Here is a 24,534-nt window from a genome sequence, read left to right as displayed (position 1 = left end):
TGCACTGGACCCCCTGGGGATGGTGGAGGACCGGCTGCAATCTCTGGGAATACCCTAGCTCCATGTATTGGTGGTGCGGGCGCTTCTTGGTTTGTTGGCACAGGGTATAGTCGTTGGTTTGCTTGTTGGGGTTGTGCAGGGGAAGGAGAGATGGATGTTGCTTGTGCAAGGAATCTTATGAAGGCTGCAAAGGTGGATGAGGAGGCTGAGAAAGTGTCCATGGCTGCAAAGTGAGGCGAGAGTGCGGGCAAAGTAGGTTGAGGCGTGATAGGCAGGGCGATTGCTGTGAGCCAGGGAGGCGGCTGTGGTGGGATAGAGGAGGCGGCTGTGATAGGATGCGGAAGGTGAGGCGGCAGTAGGAACAGGGAGTTGGTGGCAGTGGCAGTTGGCCAGCAGGTCGAAAGGGGGACGGCAGGGTTGACGGCAAGGTTGAAGGGCCAACAGGTGGCGGAAGGACTCGCAGGTGACGCATCAGTTCTCCCCAAGGTCAACGCAAGGTTGGCGGCCGTCGGCAGTCTCGCTACGTCAGAAGTTATTTTTGTATGAAACATTGTTTCCATAGTTGGTTTGGTAATTCGTTCATTGTAAGTTTCTTCCGTCATGATAATAGCATATGCCGTAGCATAAACTATTTAGAGTCTGATTAGAGTAGTAAAAGGGTAGCATAAACTGTCACTATAGCATAAACTGTCATTGTATCATAAATTGTCAATGTGATTGCACCATAAATGTGAGTGTAGCATAAAACTATCATTCTCACCTAAATTGTCATTGTAGCATAAAATATCAATGTGTTTGCAACATAAAATGTGGCTGTAGCATAAACTGTCACTGTGACATAAGCAATCGTTGCAGCATTGAGAGCATCATGACTGTATTCTTGCCTTTCACATTGCAGACATTCTCGTCAGTCACTGCAGCTACATCCCATCAGACACAAACAGTCTTGTGAGTCACTAGAGACAAAAACATAAGCTCTGCTACTGTTCATTGTAGGTACATCATTACGCAGAGCATTACAGCATTACTGTCGCAGATCAATACAGTATTACACCGTTACGAGAGCACTACAGCCTTACACGCCACTATTCATGGCATTATGAGAGCATTGATAGCATTGCGTGAGTATCACGCCACTGTTCACTGTAGAGAGAATCACGAGAGAGAGGCGAGCGAGCTCATTTGTCAGGTCACACACACACACACACACACACACACACACACACACACACACAAAGGTGGGGAGGAGGGGGGGAAAAAGTAGGCTGGCCAGATGAGGAAGCAAGCGATAGGATCAGGTGGAGGTAGTGTGTGTGATTGCAGCCTTGCGATATGATAGGGGTGGAAAATTTCTTCACTATCTTAGTGGGACAACAAGCACAAGAGGAGAGCTTGGTGGTTGCGCTAGGTAGCTCTATCAGCATTGCCATTAGAGTCACCATTTGCAAGGTCTACTTATAGAGAGAGCCCAAAGTGATGTGCAAGATAAAATAGTACCCATGTAGGGATACAATAGGAAGATGAAGGAGTACATGTCTAGCAATGTGGCTAAGGGATATCCATATATCTAGTTCCAAGTAGTCATGATTAGTGGATAGAGTATGCCATACATCGTGATGAAATAGTGTGGAGGTAGTATCTAGACTGAGCCCTCAGCTCTATTGTGTGCTGCTCATGTTGTTGGCAGATCTCTCCCATCTCTCTTTGCTGTAGCACCTATGTGTAGTATCCTTGTATCTGTGGTTGGCATGCTGCTTTGATCTCCTCAACTCTTTGGAATGCCACCTCTCTTTGTGTGGCTGTTACATGTGGAGTCACGGTTTGACAAAAATTGGTAAGTTATGATGATTGGCATCCCTATTAGGAGGACGTGAAATTTTATTGCTTTGCTTAGAATTTGATTAAAGTTAACCAAATCTGCTAATGTGACTTGCATAGTGTGGGACGTAGGACCCCAAGATATCAGTTGATGCTGAAAGCAAAAGTTGAAAGAAGTTATGCATGACAGGTGCTAGGTGATATCTCGTCTCAAATTTGGGCCTAGACCAATTTATTGGCCACTAATGTTAGTGATGACATTAGAGGCCAGACACTAATTAATGCTAGTCTAGGGGTCAACTGATTAAGGACACTTCGCAGACAAATTGGCCTAGCAAATTTAATTATTGGTTGGTGGAATTATTTTTCTAGGCATTGGAATAATTTTTAAATTAATAGTTTGAAAATTAATATAATAAGCTAAATAATGTTGGAAAATGGGATTAGAAGGTTGCCACTTAGCAAAATTTCCTATGCAAGTGGGAGACACGTTTGAGGTTGGGGAGAGAGAGAGAGAGAGAGAGAGAGAGAGAGAGAGAGAGAGAGAGAAGGCTACCATAGTTGCTAGAATAGTTGACAGGCTCTTTTCAGCCAACAAGAGATCCTGCAAGAGCAGGTTACATTCCCTAAAGAGGCTACAACAGTAGGTGACAGTAGTTTGAGGATTGTTTCAACGAAACAACATTGGATTCAGTGTGTTCCATTGGTGGAGACAGCTTTAATGGCTGTCTAGATAGAGTGGCAACTGATTTTTCCACTTTTTCATGATGGAAGTCTAAAATATTTCTCTTTGGCATTCTCTCTTATCCTACAGCCATTTCTCAACTCCCTTCAGCATATTCCAGTGGTTTGAGTCGTCCAAGGTGGAGATATTAGAAAATCTCTGCTATAAACCCTAATTTACAGCAAAAATTAGAGTTTGATAGCCACCTCGAGATGTGTGCTTAGAATTGAGGGCCTAGGACTTGAATTCCAATAGCTGAAATTAAGGAATTTCAAGGAGATTCAAGAGGCCATCCAGTCAATGTTACATTGGTGTTAAATTTGTCTCACAAGGAGCAGTGTGAAGGCCAATGGGAAAATTGGTTTGAATGCTTCTAGGTTAATTTTGACTGCAAGAGGCACTTGGATTCGCAGAGGGGATTAGAGAATCTCAGTTGTACTTCATCTATTTGCAATAAAAGCTAAAGAAATACTGCAAGGGGGGCCAATTTTGGTGCAATAGGTTGTTCATTGTCCAAGATTAAAGTGGTAAAGTGTGCATTTCAATTTATGAGAATTAATTAATTGCTGTAATTAGTATTAAATCAGGTTAGTAGCACCCTATCTGAGAGGAAAGGCTGGTTTCATAGTTTCATTGTCATCTAGTCCGGTTAGGATACCATGAATTCGCTTGACTTGGTGGTCTCTCGAGACACCTAATTGAACCTTAGAAAATTTGCTTAAGTGCTGTTCAATTGAGCATTTACAGCAAGAATGTCAGCTTATAGTGAGATTGGACCAAGCAATGATAATGCATCTCATTCTGAAAATGTGCATAATGAAGGGGAAAATGCAATGCCTAATCTTGGAACAGGCTTCGTAGTTACCTGGAATGGGGAATGGGAACGGGAACGGGAATGGGACCCCCTGGAACGGGGGAATGTCCAAGGTCGGGGAATGGAAACAGGGGGAACGGCACATGTCTTAAGTGCCCCAAATATGCCCTCATGACCCAAATTGCCCCAATATCCCTCATGGCTCCAAATTGACCCAAATGTCCCAAAATTGACTCGATCACCCCCATAGCTCCAAATTGCCCTGAATTGCCCCAATTATCCCAATTTTCCTTGAAATAAAACAATATAAATGGATGATTACCTTGGAATTGAGGATAGACTGAAATCTGATTGTGATTTGCAAGAGTTGATAATGCATCAAATTTGAATGTTGCATGGACTCCTGATTGGCTTGTGGGTTGTCTGGACACTTTGAATCTTCAACGAGAGAGAGAGAGAGAGAGAGAGAGAGAGAGAGAGATCCGCCCTTTCTGTCGGAGACGCGCTCCTGGACTTAATTGGCTGGGACGTGGATTAAAAAAAAGGGAAAAAAAAAAGAAGAAGAAAGAAAGAAAGAAAAAAAAGCCAGGCATCTTGGGTACCCTTTGGGGGTTGATGTTTTCCTAAAGCAGCTATTACAGTGGATTTCACAGAAACTGGCGGCTAAGTTTCTGTATTGGAAGTCTCAAGCCTGGCCCTTCCATGTTCGCCTCAAAGTAGCCCAGACAATAATGTTGCCAATGCTTACATATTTCCTGCCATTGCTACCCTGGACTACTACGACACTGAATGATCTTACAAAGTCTATTCGGTTCATGTTATGGAAGAAGGATTCCTTGCATGCGGGTATTTCCTGGATTTCTTGGTCGCATGCATGCACCCCAAAACGCATGGGTGGAGGGGCTGTTTTGGATGCCCACACTCATATGCTGGCACTCCGCTGGTCTCTTTTTCGCGCCATGTGCTCGGATTGTCATCCTTGGGTCGTCATAGCCCGTTACTTTCTTGAGGATCACAGGCTTCTGCATGGTAATACCCACATCCGCAGTTCGTGGTGGCATGTTCTTAATGCAGATTCTCGGTTCTCCAGTTTTTCCTCATCTCTGCTTGCCCATTTGGTGTGTTCTTGGAAACTGGTCCTTCGGAAGTCTCAGTGGCATCCAGCGGAGGATCGTTCAGCTACTAATTCGTTTCAATTGGAACTGTTGGCAGTCTTGCGGTTAATTTCGTGGGATGGTAAACATGAGCTTCGACCACAATTTAACCGTATGGCACGTTTGGGCTTAACTTCGGTCGCAGACGCTACTCTTGCCAGTCGCAATGTGTTCATGTCTTTTCGTACAGCCAGGAGGATTTTCAGGATCCCTTGTGGATACAGGTTTTTATGGGAACAGCTTTTGAGGGTGCTTCAGAGCAGACAACCCTTTCCTGCCCTTGCTACAGATCGTCCCTGGCAGGATTGGGACTTTGCAGGTCGGCTACATTTAGAAAGGCTTCAGCTAACCAGGTGTATCATCTTCTGATTAAAGATCATCAATGGCTGGTTACTAAAGCTAATATTCTATGGGGATTGCATAAATCCTCGTCATGGTGGAGGGTAACTGTGATGGAGGGTTGGTTAAATAAGACACCATTCAAATATAAAGTCTTTCTTTGGAGGGTGATGATTGGTGGTCTTCCGCTTGCTTCAGCTCTTTCAAAGCGCCGAATCTCCAATGGCAACTATTTCTTTTGCACCACCACTGTGGAATCCGCCCGTCATCGTTTTATTTCTTGCCCCCTTGCTCAGAAAATCTGGTCATTCTTGTCACCCGTCTGGCGAGCGGTGGTTGGTTTCTCGCTTCGCCCGTTTGATTGGGTTTTCGCGCGGCCCAAATATCCCACACTGACATAGCCACATATGAAGATCTTGTTTCACTTTCTTCGATATTGGGGCTGTTGGCACAACTGGACCATTCGGAATGCTTTCCTTGTTGATTCTGCTTATAATGTTCAGCGGCATATTGCTAGGCTTAAAGGTTTCTTGTATTGGCAGACAGATCTTCTCCGGCACTCTGACATCCTCTCTCGGGAGGACTTACGCCCCTGGCACATGGCAATTTCCTCCGCGTCTTTGCCATGATTTTGTAACTATTTGGCCCTCTGGTTCTTGTAAACAGTCAGTTTGTACACATGATGGGGTAGAGCCATCGTGTATCTTGTAATCATGGAAACTTTTCGTAATTAATACAATTACCTTTTACGAAAAAAAAAAGAGAGAGAGAGAGATTAGTGTGTGCACATTAGGCAATGGAGATGGGTGAACATGTGGTAGGAGTGTGACACAAGCAAAAAGAAAAAACTAGAAAAAAAGTCAATTTTTGGTCAACACGACTGGAATGGCCGTTCCAAACAAGGAACGGCAAGGGGAACAACAGGGAATGGTAGGGAACGGCGGTGTTGGGAACGGTAAGGAACGTTCCTTGGCCGTTTCACCTCCTCGGAGGGTTTGGAACGTGTTAGGGCCATTCCTACAAGCCGAAACGGCCGTTCCCTATTTCTATGATAGGCTTACAGCATGGACAACAAGGAGAAAATGTAGTTGTTGACTAAGAAGCAGGTCCTTTGAGGCCATAAGATACAAATGACCAGCAAGGAGATGAAGAATATTATGACTAGTTTTTAAGGCTTGGTTGAAGGCAGTTGCTGACATCTTTATTCAGTTGGCCAAAGATCCACAGTTGAAGAGATATTTGAAATCTCCCAAAAAGCACAACAGGAGCAATAAGAAGATGTCATCTTCAAAGGCTTTTGGGTAGCAAGAAGCTTCCAAAGGGCAACCACCGCAGTCTGAAGATGCATGCTGAATTGGGGATCATCAAAAGCAAATGGTACCAATGGGATGGGATGCCCAAATGCAATGCCACCTTGATAGTGCCAATCCAATGGGTCTCGGACAGCCATGTATGTATCCAATGATGGGGCAGCCATGTTACTTTGGTGGTGGCACTAGTTTCCATGCTATGGTGGGTCAAGGACTGCATGTAGGGATATATAGCAAAACTCCTTATGGTACAAAACAACCAATGCATGGTGTGTAAGGCCCAACGTATCTGGGTATGGTTGGTAATATGCATAAGCCAATGCATAGTAGCATTGGCATGACTCGCGGGGCACAAAGTAGCTTGTTTAGTAATGTATTTGGACCCCCAAATGCTTACGGGTCTCAAGGAATTGAGTGCTGGTCATACAAATTCTTCTTTTGGTATTGGTCATGATATAAATATATCAAATGCACCCTTTTTGCAGCAACTAGTATACAACAACATGACTCGCAAAGGGGTAGCAAAAGACTATGATGAGGGTGGAAAATGGGTGAAGTTTGAGTCCTTCAGTGGTCTACAAGATAGGCTGAAATTGCCTCCACACTATTGGATACACAATGCCTTTCATGTGAGCTTATTGAGGCCTTTTCATGGTGATGTGTCTACGGATGTATTTGCTGAATTTCAGCCAAAGGTTGAGGAGTTGAATGAGATTTTGGCGCCCGATCATATTTTGGCACATAAAGAGAGAAAGATAAGAGGTAAAGTTTCCAAAAGGTCTTTGGTGAAGTTTCAGAACCATTCACCAATGGATGCTAAGTGGATGGGAGAGAATGACTTGGCAAACTATCCTTGGTTGTTGTAGTTTTATCTGGAGGCTTTTTAGCTAGAGTCGGATCAATTGGATTCAACAAAGTAGGGGCCCAGAGCACGGAGCATTGCTCGATGCTCAACGGGGAGGTAGCACTTCCACCCTTCAAGTGATGGACAATTCTTGTGTATAGTGTATGTTGGATCTATTCAGTGTGTATCTAGGGTATTGGTTGACAATATGTTTGCCATGAGGTCAATATTCAGTGTACTAGCCACTGCAATTGGTATGCAGCTAGGTATGGTTTTCACTACGACTCTCAAACTATACATTCGCATCACTATGCAATAGTATGCATCAGTCTATGATCGTTAGAGATTGATTATCAGTTGCTGGTTTTTAGTTAGACAATAATTAGTTTTCAGTGGTATTCAGCTGATTTTGTGGATAGTATGTTTTATGAATGCCATTGACAGTTCAACCATGGGTTGTGCTTATTTTATGCTTTGTTATGGTTGTTTGGCTAGAACACTTAAGATATGCTAATGGGAAATGCATTCTATGGGTTTCTGATAGCAATATTGGATTCTTTATGAGTCATGTTTTATGTATGCGGGTTGGAAATTTTCAGCAAGCCTTTGGCATTAGCATGGTTAAGCAACACTAGTCAATGTTGTTTTTACTATGATACCTTTTGGGAAATTCTAGTGTAGTATGTTTAGCTTTGGTACATTGCAATGCAATCGAGGACGATTGCAAGGATTTCAAGGGGATGGTCTGCCATGAGGACGTGAAATTTTATTGCTTTGCTTAACATTTGATTAAAAGTTAATCAAATATTCTAATATGACTGACATATGTGAGGTGCAAGTTAATTATTTCACAGTGTGGAACCTAGGACCTCGAGATATTAATTGGTGCCGCCAAAGGCAAAAGTTGTAATAAGTTACACCCGACAAGTAATATGTGGTACCCGATGTATAATTTATTGGCCACTAAGGTTAGTAGTGATATTAGAGACTAGGCATTGATTAATTAATTAATTAATGCCCCTCCAGGGATCAATAATTGCTTAGGGACACTTGGGAGACAAATTAGCCTAGCTAATTTAATTATTAGCTAGTGGAATTATTTTTTTGACTTTAGAATAATTATTAAATTAATATTGTGAAAATTAATTTAATAAGCTAGATAATGCTAGAAAATGGGATTAGAAGGTTGTCACTTGGCAAAACTTGCCCATGAAAGTGGAAAAGATGTTCTTGAGGCTGAGAGAGAGAGAAAGAGAGAGAGAGAGAGAGAGAGAGAGAGAGAGAGAGAGGGTCATTTCACCATAGACCTGTTCATGTATTTAAGGCTTTCCTTGCTTGCCCGTTTGCCTCTTCGGTTTAATCAATCTTTTTTGCAGCAAAATCAGTTTATGGAAGGTGTTCAGCAAAACTGATAGCCTCTTTTAGCTTGAGGGTCCTATCTATAGGGATGGATGCATGGACGGTTTTTAGGGATAATGCTCGCGCATTATCCCGACAATATGACATTCAGCATGCTTCCTCGTTTCGAGCTGAATTGCAGCATGCTCAATCCTTATTAGCTCATTCCTTGTCTCTATGTTAGACTGGGGATTCCAATGATGACTTGCTCACATGCATTGAATGGTTGAAAGGTAGGGTCCAATCTCTTTAGGAAGAGGAATATGCAAAATACAAACTGTTGGCCAGAGTTGAAGCTTTACACGATAACAACTGTCAAACTCATCATTTTTTTGCTCGTCTGCATCAGAAATATGCCTGGGAAAATATTGTGCGCTTAGAGGATGGACAAGGTGATTTGGCGACTGACCCTACCTCTATTATTCGGATGACTGTTGACTTTTATAGGGCCTTGTTGGGTTGGCAAGAGATTCTTTCTGATGTTGTTCTCTCTGCTCAAACATATATTTGTGACCTGGTTAGTAATCAGGTCAAACCAGAATGGGTGAATCTGATGGAGACTGATATTTTTGAAGATAAAGTGGCAGAAGTGCTGTCTCACTTGCCTCGAAGGAAAAGTCAAGGCTGGGATGGGCTTCCTAATGAGCTGTTTTCAGCCCATGTGCAATTACTTAAGGACCCATTAACTCCCTTATGTTAGCAGGTGTGGAACTCTGGTATGACGCCTACGGATTGGAAGATTGTTGTCATCAGGTTGTTGCCCAAGGTTCCCTCTCCGACCTCTTTGAAACAATGGAGAGCCATTTGTGCTATGGGATCGTTATATAAAATCTTCTCCAAAGTTATTGCCAACCGATTGTAGAAAGTTTTCCGCACCTCATTCATCCACGTCAATACGGCTTTGGAATATAATGCATAACATTTTGAATGTTCAGCTCGGAATTGACTATACCAAAGCTTCTAGCTAGCAGGTTGTTATGCTTCAGCTAGATATTGAGAAGGCTTTTGATAATGTCAGCTGGTCTTTCTTGCGGCAATTAATGTCTACAATGGGGTTTGGACCCCGTATGATTTCTCTAGTTGATACTATGAGTTAGGGTGTTGTGGCCCGTATTACTCTTAATGGAGGGATTACGGAAGAAATTGCCTTATCTCGGTCCCTTCGGCAAGGCTGTCCTCTCAGCCCTTTGCTGTTTGCTTTGGTAACTCACCCATGCTCTCCTTACTGGATAAGTTGGCAGCTCAAGGTCAAATAGTTGGCTTGACTCTTCTTGGTGGTGACCAGCTTGTGGGTCAATCTTTGGCAGATGATTCTTTTATGTTTCTTAGGTGGATCGTATTAATGTTAACCTGGCACTGGGGGACTTGGAATCTTTTTGCTTTGGCATTGGGTCTTCACATTAATACTCAGAAATCCACCCTTCTCTCTTGTACAGAGAATGATTTGCAGGCCTTGGGCTGGAATGGAATTGTGATCACAAGGGGTAATATAACCAGGCTCTTGGGATATCCTATTGGTGTGGAGGTTGCTCCGTCAGCCTTGCTGGATTGGATGGCCTCTTGAATTCATGATAGGTTCATGTATTGGAAATCCCAGAGTTGGCCATTACATGTTAGACTAAAAGTGACTCAATGCATTATGATCGGTACGATCTCATTCTTTCTACCATTGCTTCCTTGGACTTAGAAGTCCATTTTGGATTTGGTTCAGCCTATCAGATTTATGCTTTGGAAAAAGAAAGGCAATCGTTTGGGGCAGATATGGATCTCCTGGCAGCATGTGACTACTCCGAAAAGGATGGGGGTGTAGCTTTGCTAGATATCAATTTGCATATGGCCGCTTTGAGGCTATCCCTCTTATAGAGTCTATGTACTCAGTGTCATCCTTGGTCAGACATTGCCAAATTCTTCATAGAGAAGACTGGCATCTCTCATGGTAGCATGGTTATTCATGCCTCCTGGTGGCATGCGCTTAATTCTACAAGGCCTTTAAAGGTCTCCCAGTATTTTCTCCTTTCTCATTTGATAGCTTCCTAGCAGGAGATGCTTTGTTTTGCAGTTTGGCGTCCCCCGGATATTCGTAAAGAGGAAAATTCGCTGCAAGAAAAAATATTGGCTTCTTCGAGGTTATTGGATTGACCACTAAAAGATTTGCAGCGAGAAAAATTCAATCGTATGGCTAGGTTGGGGTTGAAGACAGTCCATGATGGTGTTATTCTTGGGCAGCCCTGTCTTTATTCCTTTAGGCATATTCGTTAGTACTTTAGGGTGCCTCGTGGATACAGGGACATTTGGTCGTCCATCAGGTCAGTCTTCAGAGGTTCTTTCCTTTGCCTGTGTTACAGCCATTGGATCCTTCGCGTGATTGGATGTTTGTGCTTCCTGATGACTTTGGTAAAGGTCAGTTAATCAGATATATCATTAGATGGTGGAAGTTAAGAATTGGGTCATGGGGAAAGTGAATAGGTTATGGCATCGTAGGGACAATAAAAAGAAGTGGCGGGAAAGATTTATCCAGCTTTGGAAGTCTAGGTCCCATATCAGAAAAAAGTGTTCATGTGGCGGCTGCTCATTGGGGGCCTTCCAACGGGTGAAGTGCTCTATGCCCGAAAGATCTCTGCTGAGCGTTGTGTTTTCTGCACTACGTGTGATGAGACATTGCTTTACCTCTTTGTCTCTTGCCCTGTGACGCAACAGATCTGGAATTTCATTTCCCGTGTGTGGTTCTCGGTGACTCAGCACCGCCTATCGGTTCGTTCTTGGCTTATGGGAAATATGTCCTCTATGCCCTCTTTGAGTTCAGATTGTTCCTGCCTATTTCATTTTCTCAGATGGACAGCCCTATGGCATATATGGCGTACTCGCAATGCCTTTATTTTTTATGTAGCATCGGGCATCCATGGGCATGTGGCCCGTATGCATGAAATAGTGTTATGGAAAATCTCCTCTATGATGTTAGTGGACCTGGTTCTTCTAGATGGCGATTGTTTGCTCTACTCCAGTTGTTCCTTTTGTCTGATCTATTAGTACTGTTCATGTAATAGGTTGTTCTGAGAGCCTGCAGGCCTCATGTATATATTAGTTACATAGAGAGTGAGAAAGACAAAGTATGCTGACTTGATGGTCTGTTGTAATAGAAAGTAAGAGTTACAAAGAGAATGTTGACCTGATGGTTTGATGTAAATATTCACTATCTAATTCAATTTCAGCCTTGTCAAGTTGAGAGAGACAAAGAGGAGGCTTCTTGAAACCAGCCTTCCTTCCGTGGATGGGTGGTAATTCCTTAATTACAACTTACTTACAGCAGCAACATTTATTACAAAATTGAGAAATGCAAATTAACTCCCAATCTCAGACAATGGACACCCTGTTGGCCCCAAAACTAGCGTCCATTTCCGTATTTCTTTAACTTAATTGAAGAAGAAAATGATATACAATGGGATTTTCCCAATCCCTTTTGGTATTCCAACTCCCCTTGTTGTCCAAATGACCAACAAGTCTTCAATCTAATTTGCCCCTTGATTCGGGATCCAATTGGCTTTCGCTCGCTTTGATGGAGATGGAAAATGCCCCAAATTGATTGATTTGCTGGTCCCTCCATTTAAATTTGTTTGAAAAGCGTCTTGGAGCTTCCAATTTTTATCAGGCTTCCCAAAAATGCTACTAAACCCAAATTTTTGTTGTTGCAGATTAGGGTTTACAATAGAGAAATCTGAAATTTCTCAATCTTTGATGATCTCAATGTTGTAATTTTCGGAGCAAGGCTATAGAAAGGCTGGGAGATGAGAGAGAATGTTGTAGAGAGAGAAATTGGTCATTTGCACTAGAAGAACTTTGGGCTGCTATCACCTACTCTTGGAGGGCTCCAAACTACAGTTACATATACTGTAGGGCTGATCCCTAGTGTCTGCAAATCACATTAGCAACCTCTGCTTGCTCGCTAATAGTCTTCTTCTTTCTCACAATGGATGGAATAGAGTCCACCAGCTCCTAAAAACGTTTTTTCCACTTGCATGGGCAAGTTTTGCCAAGTGGCAACCTTCTAATCCCATTTTCAGTATTATCCAGTCTAATAAATATTAATTTTTAGTCTTTAGATACTAAATGACCAATAATTAAATTGGCTTGGCAACTCTTCCATTCTCGAGTGTCTTTGTGCTATCTTTGACCGTCAGATTGGCATAAGGTACCATTAAATGTCACTTCTTTTTTTTTGCAAATAAAATGTGGCTAATTATATTACTCAAAAGGGTGATTACAACAGGGTGCTCATACTCAACAGACTAGTTGGAGTTGATGCAAAGTCACAAATATATTATGTATACAAGTTTCTCAAGGTAGTCTAGGGAGGATGGGGGCAAGAAGCCATGGAGGGGGGATGTATCGCCATCTGAGGCTGCCTGCCTGCATCATGAAGAACAGATCTGGCCACCCCAAGTGCGTAGAAAGTGAAAATGGAGCTCCTGCCGAGCTCGAGACTTGCCTTGCAACTAGTCCCACCGGCCGCGGAGGGAGTGGATGATGTAAGTCCAAAGCTCAGCTAAAGTCGCCTGTACTGAAAGGCACTCCCCGCCAGAAACCTCCTGATAGCGTGCCTTTCAGATTTTCCATCTTGTAAGACTCCCTACGATTTCCCATACCTCAGAGCCGTCGCCTGTACTGAAAGGCACTCCCCGCCAGAAACCTCCTGACAGCGTGCCTTTCAGATGTGCCAACTTGTAAGACTCCCTACGATCTCCCATACCTCAGAGCCGTCTGCTGTAGGCTCTAGTACTTGGTGGCTAGGTAAAGCCTCCAAGCCGACCACTACGGAAGACCCAGTCTCGATGATGAAAATCGTTTCTTATATCCCGGCCTCATACAAAAAGCGGCGGCCTTGGTTGACTGTCTGCCAGCAGAAAGCTTCGCACGAGATACATCCAAGACTGGGTGGGAGACGGTGGAGAATGCGGCCGGCTCCTCTCCATACAAGTTGTGCCGCCTCGCAAGACCAAAGGCAATGCTTTGGAGTTTCCAAAAGCTAGTGTGGGCAGTGTTTACATCCTCCATCGTGCTGCATTTGGGCTAGCCAACTCCCAACCACCAAACCTCCATGTGCCAGCCTTGCCCAGTATCTGCTACGCGAAGTCCATGTCTTCCCGCATCAGTACGTGTCAACTAGTCCCGGCTGTGTACTCCAAGAACCTTATTGGCTTCTTGGAGACCGCAGTGGCTGGCCATAGCCACTCTCCAAGGTCCCATTCCAGCTAATCAAGTGGCTTGCTCTTCCATATCCAGAGGCGCCATTCTCGGAACTCCTCCCAGAACACATAGGGGTCTAGACGCCAGGTCTTCCCCTGGAGACCAACCACACGAATCCTCCTCCAAGGAAGGCCAACGATCTTCTCATCCTGCTATCCTCTGTCAAGGACCAAACGCCCCCCCATCCTGCACGGTGAAGAAAATCCTGTAGGGGGCACCGCCCACTATACTTGACACCTGTAAGGGGATACCTGCCGTGAGAATCTAGCGGCCCACACCTCACGAGGCTTCATCGGCTCTCGGATCGGGGAGTCAAGCCACTCCTGAGGGATCGTTGCGTTAATCTTTCTTCTCCTCAACTCAACTCCTCGTTGACAACTTGATGCTTGCTACAGTACCTCTTGATCCACTATCCTGTACATCTCCCACCATGTCCTGATAGTGTGAGCAGGGCTGGCCTCCCATCCAGGCCACTGGATATGGGGGTGCTCGCCAATCTGTATCCGGTCTTGATCTTTGAGCTAGGGGTTCCAGACCACCAACTAGCGGTCTTTGTCCTCTTGGCATCCTGGGGGGCTCTGAATTGGGGCCTTGCAGAGGCCCTGCCACACACAAAGTAGGCTGCGGAGGAAGGAAAATCTAGGCGGCGTGAGCTGGGCCGTTGTGAAGATCCATCTCAAAGATGGCCTCCAATCACCACCAAGCCTTGATTTGTACTCCTGGAGACCTTGCTATAGAAGGACCTTCCAGGTCTGCCCTCCTGGTGTGAGCCCGCGGACTACCAGCTTACCCAAAAGGGCCAGGCTTTGGAACTTTGGGTCTATGATCCCAAGCCCTCCCTCAGACCGATGCCGGATGATGGTTGCCCACCCCGCCTTGGCCCAAGAATCCGTGGAACTATGTGAGCCGGCGGTCCAGAGAAAATTCCGCACTAGGCGGCAAAGCTGAACTATACAAGATGAGGAGAAGCACCAATACGAGGCAATGTACCGGGCCATCGCTAGGAGGACCTGGTTGACCACTAGGGCTTAGCTCGCTAAGGAGAGGCGGACGGTACTCTAGTAGGTCATCTTTTGCCTGATAGAGTCGAGAACTAGAAGAAATTGCTGGGCAAGAGTGATATTGAGTCCCACTTGGAACCCTAGGCATCGAACGGTTTGCCCTTTGCACACCCATTTGAATCCCAAGTGAACGTCCCACTCCGCTGCTAGAGTCCAGGTCTATAAGAAAACCAACCAACTTTTGCCAGTTGATTTTTGCCCGAGCTGCAGTGCAAAACACCTCCAGCGCTAGTCTCAGTCACTCCAGCATCAACTCATGATCCTCTATATAAAGGGCAGTATGATTTGCATACTCTGAATCTAACAACTCCGTCTCCTCCTTCACTGGAAGTCGAAGGCCACACAGCCCGCTCACACGTGCCCGGAGGAAGTAGGACATCACCTTTGCAAAGAGTAGAAACATATATGGGGCAAGAGGACAACCCTGTCGGACCGATCTCTCCTGCCGAAACTCCTTCTCCCTCCTGCCATCTATGAGAACCCTGCTGGTAGCCGATCTGTAAAGTGGAGAAACCCTGCGGATCCATGCCTAGGGGAAGCCCAACCTCACCACGGTGCGCTCTAAGAAGTCCCAGTCAACCCTCTCATAGGCTTTCTCGAAGTCTAGTAGAAGTACAGCCAATCCTTGACCACTGTGCTGGGCCCACCCAATTGCCTCGAAGAAGGTGAAGACATTGTCTAGGATGCTCCTGTCTTGGACAAAACCTGTCTGTGTGTCATGAATGATGTCTAGAAGTATGGGGCGAAGTCGCCTACCGATCATCTTGGCTAGTGCCTTTTAGGCCACTGACAACAGGGTGATCAGTCTCCATTGGGATAGCTCTAGCCGGTCTCCCCCTTCGGGGAGGAGATTGATCATACCTGTTGATAGAATCCTTGGCATTCGTTCTTACTTGAAGATCTCCTGAAAGGCCAGCAGTAGGGGTCCTTCACCACCTCCCAGTAGGTAGTGAAGAAGGCCTTAGAAAGGCTATCCTTTCCCGGGCATTTCTGCCCATCGTGTGCATGGAAAGCCTCCTCTAATTCCTTCTCTATTCTCCTTTGTGATGAGGGACGGAATGTGGTCCTAGACCTGTTGTCTACAGCACTGTCCCCTAGCTAAGATTGCCTCTTGCTGAAAAAGGTGTCTGTAGTAGTTAGTGGCAATCTCCACCTCATCTAGGGGGACTAGAGCGAACCCTCCCATATTGATCACGGAGGCTGCGAATTTGATCTCTTCAGGTGCGAGGTTGATGCACTTGGAAAAACTCTGTGCACATTGTGTCCCCCTTCCGCCCCCAAAAGGCTGTTGAGGTAAGGAAGGAAAACTTTGAGCACCTGTCCTCGAGTACGGCGAGGGCTGCTTGTGTGCACACCTCCTGTGTGTGGAGAGTGGGATCCCCCGGTGCCTCTAGGAGTAGTCTTTGTGTAGCCGCCAGATCTCTCCGGAGTGCTCCCTCCTCCTCCTAGCTCTGTTGCTTGGCGTGTAGGCCTATCTCTTGGTAGATTCGGCTTGACTTGACTAGGACCTTTGCAACCTCCTTTGCAATCCCGTCCCTCTTGTCCCACTCCCTAGTCCAGAGCTGCTCAATTTGCATTCTCACCTCGTCCCTCCTGTATATCGAGTTAGGGATTCGGCACGATCACGTGTCTAGGGCTGAAGCTGGAGCATCAAGTGTAAGTAGGACTAGGCAGTGATCAAACAAAGTGGTGCCAGCCAACTGCCCTACTTGGCCACGGCGAGAGCACCCCCATTCTCTCACATAAAACTTGTCCAACCGCTCCAAAAGAGCTCCACCCAGCCGCCTTTATCCTCAAGAGAAGTCCACCGACCTCTCCCTCTTGTGGAAAGCTGGGTCCCGCTAAGCATCACGTGCACCTACTGCAAGAAGGAAGATCTCCCATGTCTCCTGCTCCTCCCCTACCATACCCTGGTAATCTTTGCCTCGACCCTGCTCGTCCTCTAAGGCCTCCGGGTTGTTGAAGTCTCCTCCAACAATCCAGGAGTCCACCTCTGGGAGTCCTATTGTTGTGATCTCCACCCAGAATCTCTTGCGTGCCCTGACCTTAGTAGGGGCATAAACATTGAGGACTCCAAGGCACGAGTCCCCAATATCTAGTTTGATCCATAGGACCCTCGCCACAATTGTCCTGTGGTCATGTACACAGGCGGTGAGGATAAGGCCAATAGAGGTGCATACGTCTCCACTCTTGCCGTGGGCACCGATGGAATACTCCCAATAGGTGTGCAAACTGCTTGGGAGTGCCTTCCCTACCCGATGGGCCTGGAGGGGGTGAGCTTGTGCTCCTATAGAAGTAAATGTCGACCCATCTGGCAAGGGTAGCTACAACTCATGCTGAACAATCAACTTCCTCGAACCACGTGCCCCACTGTAGTGGAGGCTATTCACATTCCAAGATACTAGATATAGACTCATAGGGAAACCTCTGATTGACTGAACATGCATTTGTTCGGTGTGGAAGTTGCTGATGAAGAAGAAGAGCAATGGGGCATGTGAATACGCTTTGCCATAAGTCTGGAAGGTGAACTCCATTTCCCCATGGTGGCCCTCGGGCGACCATGGGGGTAATAGATGCTCCAGGCGGTACCACCAGGGCGTCTATTAGCAAGGCTGAGAGGCGTGACTCTATGCATCGGTAGAAACGGGCAGCTTGTGCTAGGGGCCACTCAATCACATCCATCGGTGCTCTCCACTATGGAGGGGCTTGAAAAGGAATGCTCAGATGTGGGACCTCGGCTCCAGCCCACCAGTTAATGTCCATCATGCAACTTGACCACTGTTGGGAAAAGAGTGCTAGTCCTCCTTTTCCCATCCAGTGGGAGATGTGATCTGCGACTTGGCCCTTCACCTCCTCCTCAATCTGTCATCGTCCAGTCTCCTGAATGGGAGGTCTCAAGGAAGAAAGCGTAGTTTGGTCCACTAGGTGGTGCTAGTAAATGGACCTTGCCACTCCATTACTTGCGGATCACGAAGATCCCCACCTCTAGAGGGAGTGGAAACTCTCCGCGCTCCGCAACTCTCAAGTAGGACTACGGACCACTGCGGAAAAACTCTTGTAGTAGCAACTGCGTCTCCCTCAAGAAAGTGTGATGGGCGGTAGGGATAGATGAGCTGGTGGCTGTGGGGGGGGGGGGGCTAGGCTGCTGGTGAGGAGAGGATATAGGTGTATGAGGCTTGTCACCTCTTGTGGGAAGGGGGAGGATGGGCGGGGGGTCACCTGTGCTAGGTGAGGATCAGGGGGACTGATCGGTGGGGGAGATGGTGGGGAGGAGGAAGATCGAGGGATGGTGGGGCGATCAGAGGTATGAGGCGGGTGTGGGTGGGGGGAGGGCCGGTGGCCCTGGAAGAGGGAGGCTGTGGGCTAGGGTCGGGGGGGGAGGGGGGGTGGTGTCCATGGGGGGCAGGGGGTGGGTGTGGGGGCTATGGGATCTCGGGTGATGTAGCCAGTGACCCCTCCGTGGGTGGTGGATGTGGGGGTCTGTGCTCTTGCCAGGTGGGACCAGTTGGGGGGGGCTGCGGGGTGCTCTTCCGGGGGTCCATCGTTCGCGCTTCTGCTCTTTGCTATCGTGGCTATGCCTGAGGGGTTGATTGAGGCTCCCCTGCCGTCTCCCTCTCTGTCGCTCGCTGGACCCATGTAAAGCCGTCAGTGTCTACCTGTGGGCTTGTCAGCGGAGCCGCTTTGGCTCCGAAGTGCGTGCAATCTGCTGCATGATGCCCAAAGTCATGGCATTGCAAGCACTGCCATGGCTGCCCAGTCACTATAACTTGCTACCTAAAGGAGTGTCCGCCTGCCTCAATCTCCAGAAACTTTGGTATGTTCTTTGTATCTTTCACAGCCACCCGTACCTTTGGGACTCTTGTGGCTATCATTGCATCCGCGAAGGAGGCAGGAAGAACTGTGCCGAAGAGCCGCCAAAAGTCCTCCACTAAATTGACGATATTCCACCGCAAGTCCGAGGAATAGTAAAGTGACCGAATGTCTAAGAAACCTGTTGTGGAGAGCGAAATCCTCCACTGTGAAGCCACTGTACCAGGAAACCATGTAGATGACCCCCTTCATGGAGGCATAAGGTGAGCTATCCACTAGCTCACGGGCTGCGTCCGTTGAGTTGAGTCGGACCATGAAGATCCCTTGACCCATGAGAACTACCTCTGCAATCTACGATCTGCGATGTGCCAATGCTCAGCATGGAGTGAAGTCAATCCTGAAGCTGGGCCCTAGATGGGGAGTGTCCTACGACCTAACCAAAGATTGCTATTTCTTTCAGCTTCAGCTCTGTGGCACGGGCAGCTAAGAGCTGTTCCTTTGGGAGGACGATGCACAAGGTGTTTGATAGGGGGGCACTTGCAGAATGCACCGGCATCTGACCAAAGGTTTTCATTGTGCATCCCTGTGCTGAGAACCTGAGTGAACATGGGAACTAGCCTCCCATCTTCGTTGGGCACTTGCTAAAGTAAAAGAGTTTCATCAATCACATCCATTGTAGGCAAGAGCCTTACTGTTGTTAAAGGAGGGGATTAATGTCATGGACACCAAGAGACCTAGTATCTTCCAAACTTATAGAAGATTCTTTGGACGTTTTGGGATAGTGCTTGCATCAATGCTTACATCATCATTGCTTATGCCATTCCTTATTTCAGCGATGCTTGTATCATTAATGATGTCATCATCTAGAAGCTTCTACTTCTAATTTAAATAGTAGTCTTGGGCTACAAGCCGTTTAGTCTTGCCGACACAACTAAACACTAGTTGTGAGGCTCTTGCGAGGTAAGTCCTCTCTAGTTCGAGTTCAAGCCAATGTATCTCTAGTTCTTGTCTTGCCTTGTCTTGTCTTTGATCTTGTCTTGCATCGAGGTCTTGTGTTGTATCAATCTTGTATCAAGAAATATACTATTGCAGTTCATCCTTTTGTAATAAAGAAATAAGTTATCCATCTTCTTCAAGTAATTCTCTTGTAAGTTGTGAGGTGAGAATCCTTGTCCTTGCCAAGTTCTTGTCACCCTCATAACAGTGATCTTTTTATTTGAAATGAATGCCAATGTGAGATGGCATGCGGAAGTAGAGCCTTATCTTGAATGGAGCAAAGTTTCATCTTAATTCAGTGGAGCACCCTTCTAATATTCACTTTATACCATATCACTTGTGAGGTGCCTTGTGTAGGCTGGTGGGCTCGCCCTCATTTACCTCTTCATTTCATCACTTTCGTTTTTTTCATTATCTTGCTCATTCACATCATGTCTATTATTTTTCCTCTATGCAGCTTGTTATTCTGTTGGAAAGCTCTCCTTTCTTTCATGATCATCTTTCTACATGACTTACCCTGCTTATATACCAGCTTTTAACATGCAGCAAGCAATGGCTACTAGGATTCCATGCAGAGAAGGTGTAACTTCTCCAACTGGTACTTTGTTAGTATGGTCATTAGGGATTGTTGCTTCAGGACTGTATAAGAAGGAAAGATCGACAACAAATTGGGTTATTTCTACCACCTAGGATATGAGATAGCCATTCACAGTGCAACCAGGTGAGGCAGCCAAGTATCCACTTTTTCCATTTCATATCAGTTTGGCAATCTGTAAACTATCATGAGTTTATGAATTAATACAATGGTTTCTTCTTTTTGCCAGAAAAATATTATGACATTAGCTCATTAATTATGCTTACCCACTCCATGATAAATAGAAATAAGAAGCTAAAAACAACAATTGTAAATCTGAGTTATTAGAATGTCCTTCTGTATTGGAGTTTAGAACTACTGTAGTCCACCATGCATGGTATGAAGCAGCTAAAGCTGCAATATTCTAAGCTGTAGAGATCCTTGTCCTCCAACCATGACTAAAAATCTAATGTCACGACTCGCTGCTGATATAAGTTGTACGCTTATCATTTTAAATGCTAACACGAGCAAAATTTCAGGTGTATCAAATGTCCGCAGACAAGGCAAGAAAAGATGGTAACTTGGAAAAAAGCTTGTTTTTCTATGAAAAGGTAAATTGCTTCTTTTTTTTATAAAAAAATACACATGCATGTATATTAGTGAATGCACAAACTTACAAACATATACATGAATTTGATTGAGGTATGGTTTTTATTTTACTTATTTCTTCCTAAAGAGAGGAACTCACGCAGCTATGAGTATGCTTAGGGTTCTTCTTGTCTTATCATTGGACAATATTTGAGCAGGATCCCTAAAGCAGATAACTGACAGGCCTAGTGGACCCAATGACACTGTCACATTTGGACTGCGAGATGTAGGCATGTTATTGACCTCCAGGATGCATCTATTGTGGATACTTTGTTAAGGATTTGGATAGACCCTCTCCATGGGAGATGGGAAAGGATGCATCCACTGTGGATACTTTGTTGAGGATTTGGATAGAGTTCATTCACCCTCTCCATGGGAGATGGGAAAGGATGTAGGGCAGCGCTAAGAGGATGGGGAAGAGAAGAGAGGCTTTCTTACGCACATGGGAATCGGGCACTTTTTTCATACTACCCCTCGGATGGTTTGGTATTATAGCGCACCAGATTGGTTGTTCACACAACCATTCTATTTACGATGTACTTAGTTACTCTTTATAGAGCTCCTTGTACTTTTTATTTACTGCAAGATTTTTACCGAGGCGTTATTGATAGAATTTTCTTTTCTTAAAAAAAGAAACCCACATAGCTCAGTCTTTAGCAGATGATACCTCCATGGTTCTTCTTGCAGAAACGGATAATCTTGGTAAGGCATTGGATGTTTGGAATCTCTTTGGTCATGCTTCTAGTCTCAATGTCAATGCTGTGAAGTCCTCCCTTGTCAGCTGCACGGAACCTAATCTATAGTCCTTGGGATGGCAGGGATTGATCATACCTCGTGGCAGTGTTGTCAAACATCTAGGGTATCCCTTGGGGGTTGATGTTCAGCCCAAAGTCTTGTTGGAATGGATTTCGTGAAAGATAGAGGCGAAATTTGTCTATTCGAAATCCTTTTTTCTTTTTGCAAGTAAAATGTGGCTGATTATATTACTCAAAAAAACTGATTACAACAGAATGCTGATGCTCGACAGACTAGCTAGAGCTGGCCTCCAAGCCGACCACTGCGCACGACCTAGCCTCAAAGATGAAGATCGTGTCTTGCATCCTGGCCTCATACAAAAGGTGACGACCCTGGTTGACTGCCTGCCAGTAGAAAGCTCCCCATGAGACAGATCCAAGGCTGGGTGTTAGACGACAGAGAATGCAGGATGCTCCTCTCCACACGAGTTGCGCCACCTCACACGACCAAAGGCAATGCTTTGGGTTTTCCAGAAAATTGTTGTGTGCAGTGTTGACATCCTCCATCCTTCTGCATCTGGGCTAGCCAACTCCCCACCTCCAGGCCTCCATATGCCAGCAGCCATAAGAAATACGATACCCTCCTCGACCTCCAGCTGTCCCATAGCCGGTGTCAGAAAGTTTGTCGGAAAGCATCCGTGATGCTGTGCTCCGCCCAATATCTGCTACACGAAGGCGCCCAGTCCATGTTCTACATCAATAGGTGTCTGTCAATCCTGGCTATGTACTCCAGGAACCTCGGTGGCTTCTTGGCGACCGCAATGGCCGGCCATAGCCACTCTCTAGGGTCCCACTCCAGCTCATCAAGTGGCCTGCTCTCCCATATCTAGAGGCGCCACTCTCGGAACTTTTCCCAAAACACAAGGGTCTAGACGCCATGTCTTCCCCTAAAGGCCAACCACTCGAATCCTTCTCCACGAAAGGACCACTATTCCCTCATCTTGCTGCCCTCTGTTGGTGACCAGATGCCCCCCCTCCTGCACGGCGAAGAAAGTTCCATGTGGGGCACCGCCCACTCTACCTGCCACATGTAGGGGGATACCTGTTGGTGAAAATCTAGCAGCTCGTACCTCACCAAGCTCTACTGGCTCTCTTATCAAGGGGTCAAGCCACTCGTGAGGTATTGCTGCGTCAATCTCCCTTCTCCTAAGCTCAACTCCTCTCTAACAACTTGATACGTGTTGCAACACGTCCTGGTCCACCATCCTATACACCTCCCGCCATGTCGTGATGGTATGAGCAGGGCCGGCCTCCCAACCAGCCCACTTGATGTGGGGCCACTTGCCAATTTATACCCCATCTCGATCTGTGACTTGGGGGTTCCAGATCGCCGGCTGGCGGTCAATCTCCTCCTGGCAACTTGGGGGGCTTTGAATTTGGGCCTTACGGAGGCCCTGCTACACACGTAGTAGGTTGCGGAGGAAGGAACATTTGGAGGGACATGATGTGGGCCATCGTGAAGATCCATCTCAAGCACGGCCTCTAGTCATCGGCAAGTCTCGATCTACACTCCTGGAGACTCTCTTGCTATAAGACCTTCCAGGTCTGCCCTCGTGGTGTGAGACCGCAGACTACTAGCTTGCCCAAAAGGGCCAGGCTTTGATACTCTGGGTCTATGATCCCAAGCCCTCCCCCTAACCCATGCCGGCAGATGATGGTCACCCACGGCACCTTGGCCCAAGAGTCCCTGGAACCGTCTGACCCGGCCCAAAGAAAATTCCACACTAGGCGGCAAAGCTAAACTACACAAGACGAGAAAAAGTACCAACACGAGGCGATGTACCAAGCCATTGCTAGGAGGACCTGGTTGACCACCAGGGCTCGGCCCGCTAGGGAGAGGCGGACAGTACTCCAGTAGGTCAGCTTCCGCCGAATAGAGTCGAGGACTAGAAGAAACTGTTGGGCAAGAGTGATGTCGAGTCCCACGTGGAACCCTAGGTAATAGACGGTTTGCTGTCCTCTGCACACCCATCTGAATCCCAAGTGAACGCCCCACTCCGTGCTAGAGTCCGGGTGTGTAAGGAAACCAATCGACTTTCGCTAGTTAATTTTCCCTCTCGCTGCAACGCAAAACACCTCGAGAGCTAGTCTCCAGCATCAGCTCATCGTCCTCTATGTAGAGTGTTGTATCATTTGCATACTCTGAGTCTAACAGCTCCATCTCCTCTCTCATTGGAAGTCAGAGGCCACGTAACCCGCTCACACGTGACCTAAGGAAGTGAGATATCACCTCTGCAAAGAGTAGAAACAGATACGGGCAAGAGGGCAGCCCTGTCGGACCAATCTCTCTAGTAGAAACTCCTCCCCTCGCCTGCCACCGGAAGTCAGAGGCCATGTAACCCGCTCACACGTAACCCGTCTCCTCTCTCATCGAAAGTCGGAGGCCTTGTAACGCGCTCACACGTGACATGAGGAAGTGAGACATCGCCTCTGCAAAGAGTAGGAACAAATACGGGACTAGAGGGTAGCCCTGCTGGACCGATCTCTCCAGCCGAAACTCCTCCCCTCGCTTGCCACCTATGAGAACCCTGTTGGTAGAGCCGATCTGTAAAGTGCGGAGACCCCGCGGATCCATGCCTGACCTCACCATGGTGCTCTCTAAGAAGTTCTAGTCAACCCTGTCATAGGCTTTCTTGAAGTCCAGGAGTAGTACAACCAATACCTGATCACTGTGCTAGGCCCACTCTGTCGCCTCAAAGAAGGTGAAGATATTGTCTAGGATGCTTCTATCTTGGACAAAACCTGTCTGTGTGTCATGAATGATTTCTAGAAGCACAGGGCAGAGTCGCCTACCAATCATCTTGGCCACTGCCTTATAGGCCACTGACAATAGGGTGATTGGTCTCCACTAGGATAGCTCCAACCGGTCTCTCCCTTTGGGGAGGAGATTGGTAAGACCTGCCGATAGACTACCTGGCATCCATCCTGAGCTGAAACCAGACCTGTTGTCTACATCGCTATCCTCTGGCTGAGGCTGTCTCCTGCTGGAAAAAGTGTTTGTAGTATTCA

At 46.5% G+C, this 24,534-nt stretch overlaps 1 protein-coding gene across 2 annotated transcripts in view; it reads left to right on the top strand.

The window, feature by feature from the left end:
- The window catches only part of LOC148023220 (uncharacterized), a 255,169-nt gene that overhangs the window by 156,514 nt on the left and 74,121 nt on the right, over window positions 1-24,534 (top strand). For both annotated transcript variants that reach the window (XM_087696235.1, XM_087696234.1), the window contains exon 8: window positions 20,623-20,694. In XM_087696235.1, coding sequence (XP_087552361.1) covers window positions 20,623-20,694 — 72 coding nt within the window. The remainder of the gene's footprint in view (window positions 1-20,622; window positions 20,695-24,534) is intronic.

The sequence above is a fragment of the Lygodium microphyllum genome, chromosome 16 (genome assembly GCF_053477565.2).
Source record: "Lygodium microphyllum isolate KBCC chromosome 16, Lygodium_microphyllum_v1.1.10, whole genome shotgun sequence".
NCBI classification, from domain to species: Eukaryota; Viridiplantae; Streptophyta; class Polypodiopsida; order Schizaeales; family Lygodiaceae; genus Lygodium; species Lygodium microphyllum.
This window is presented reverse-complemented; position numbering and strand designations above follow the sequence as displayed.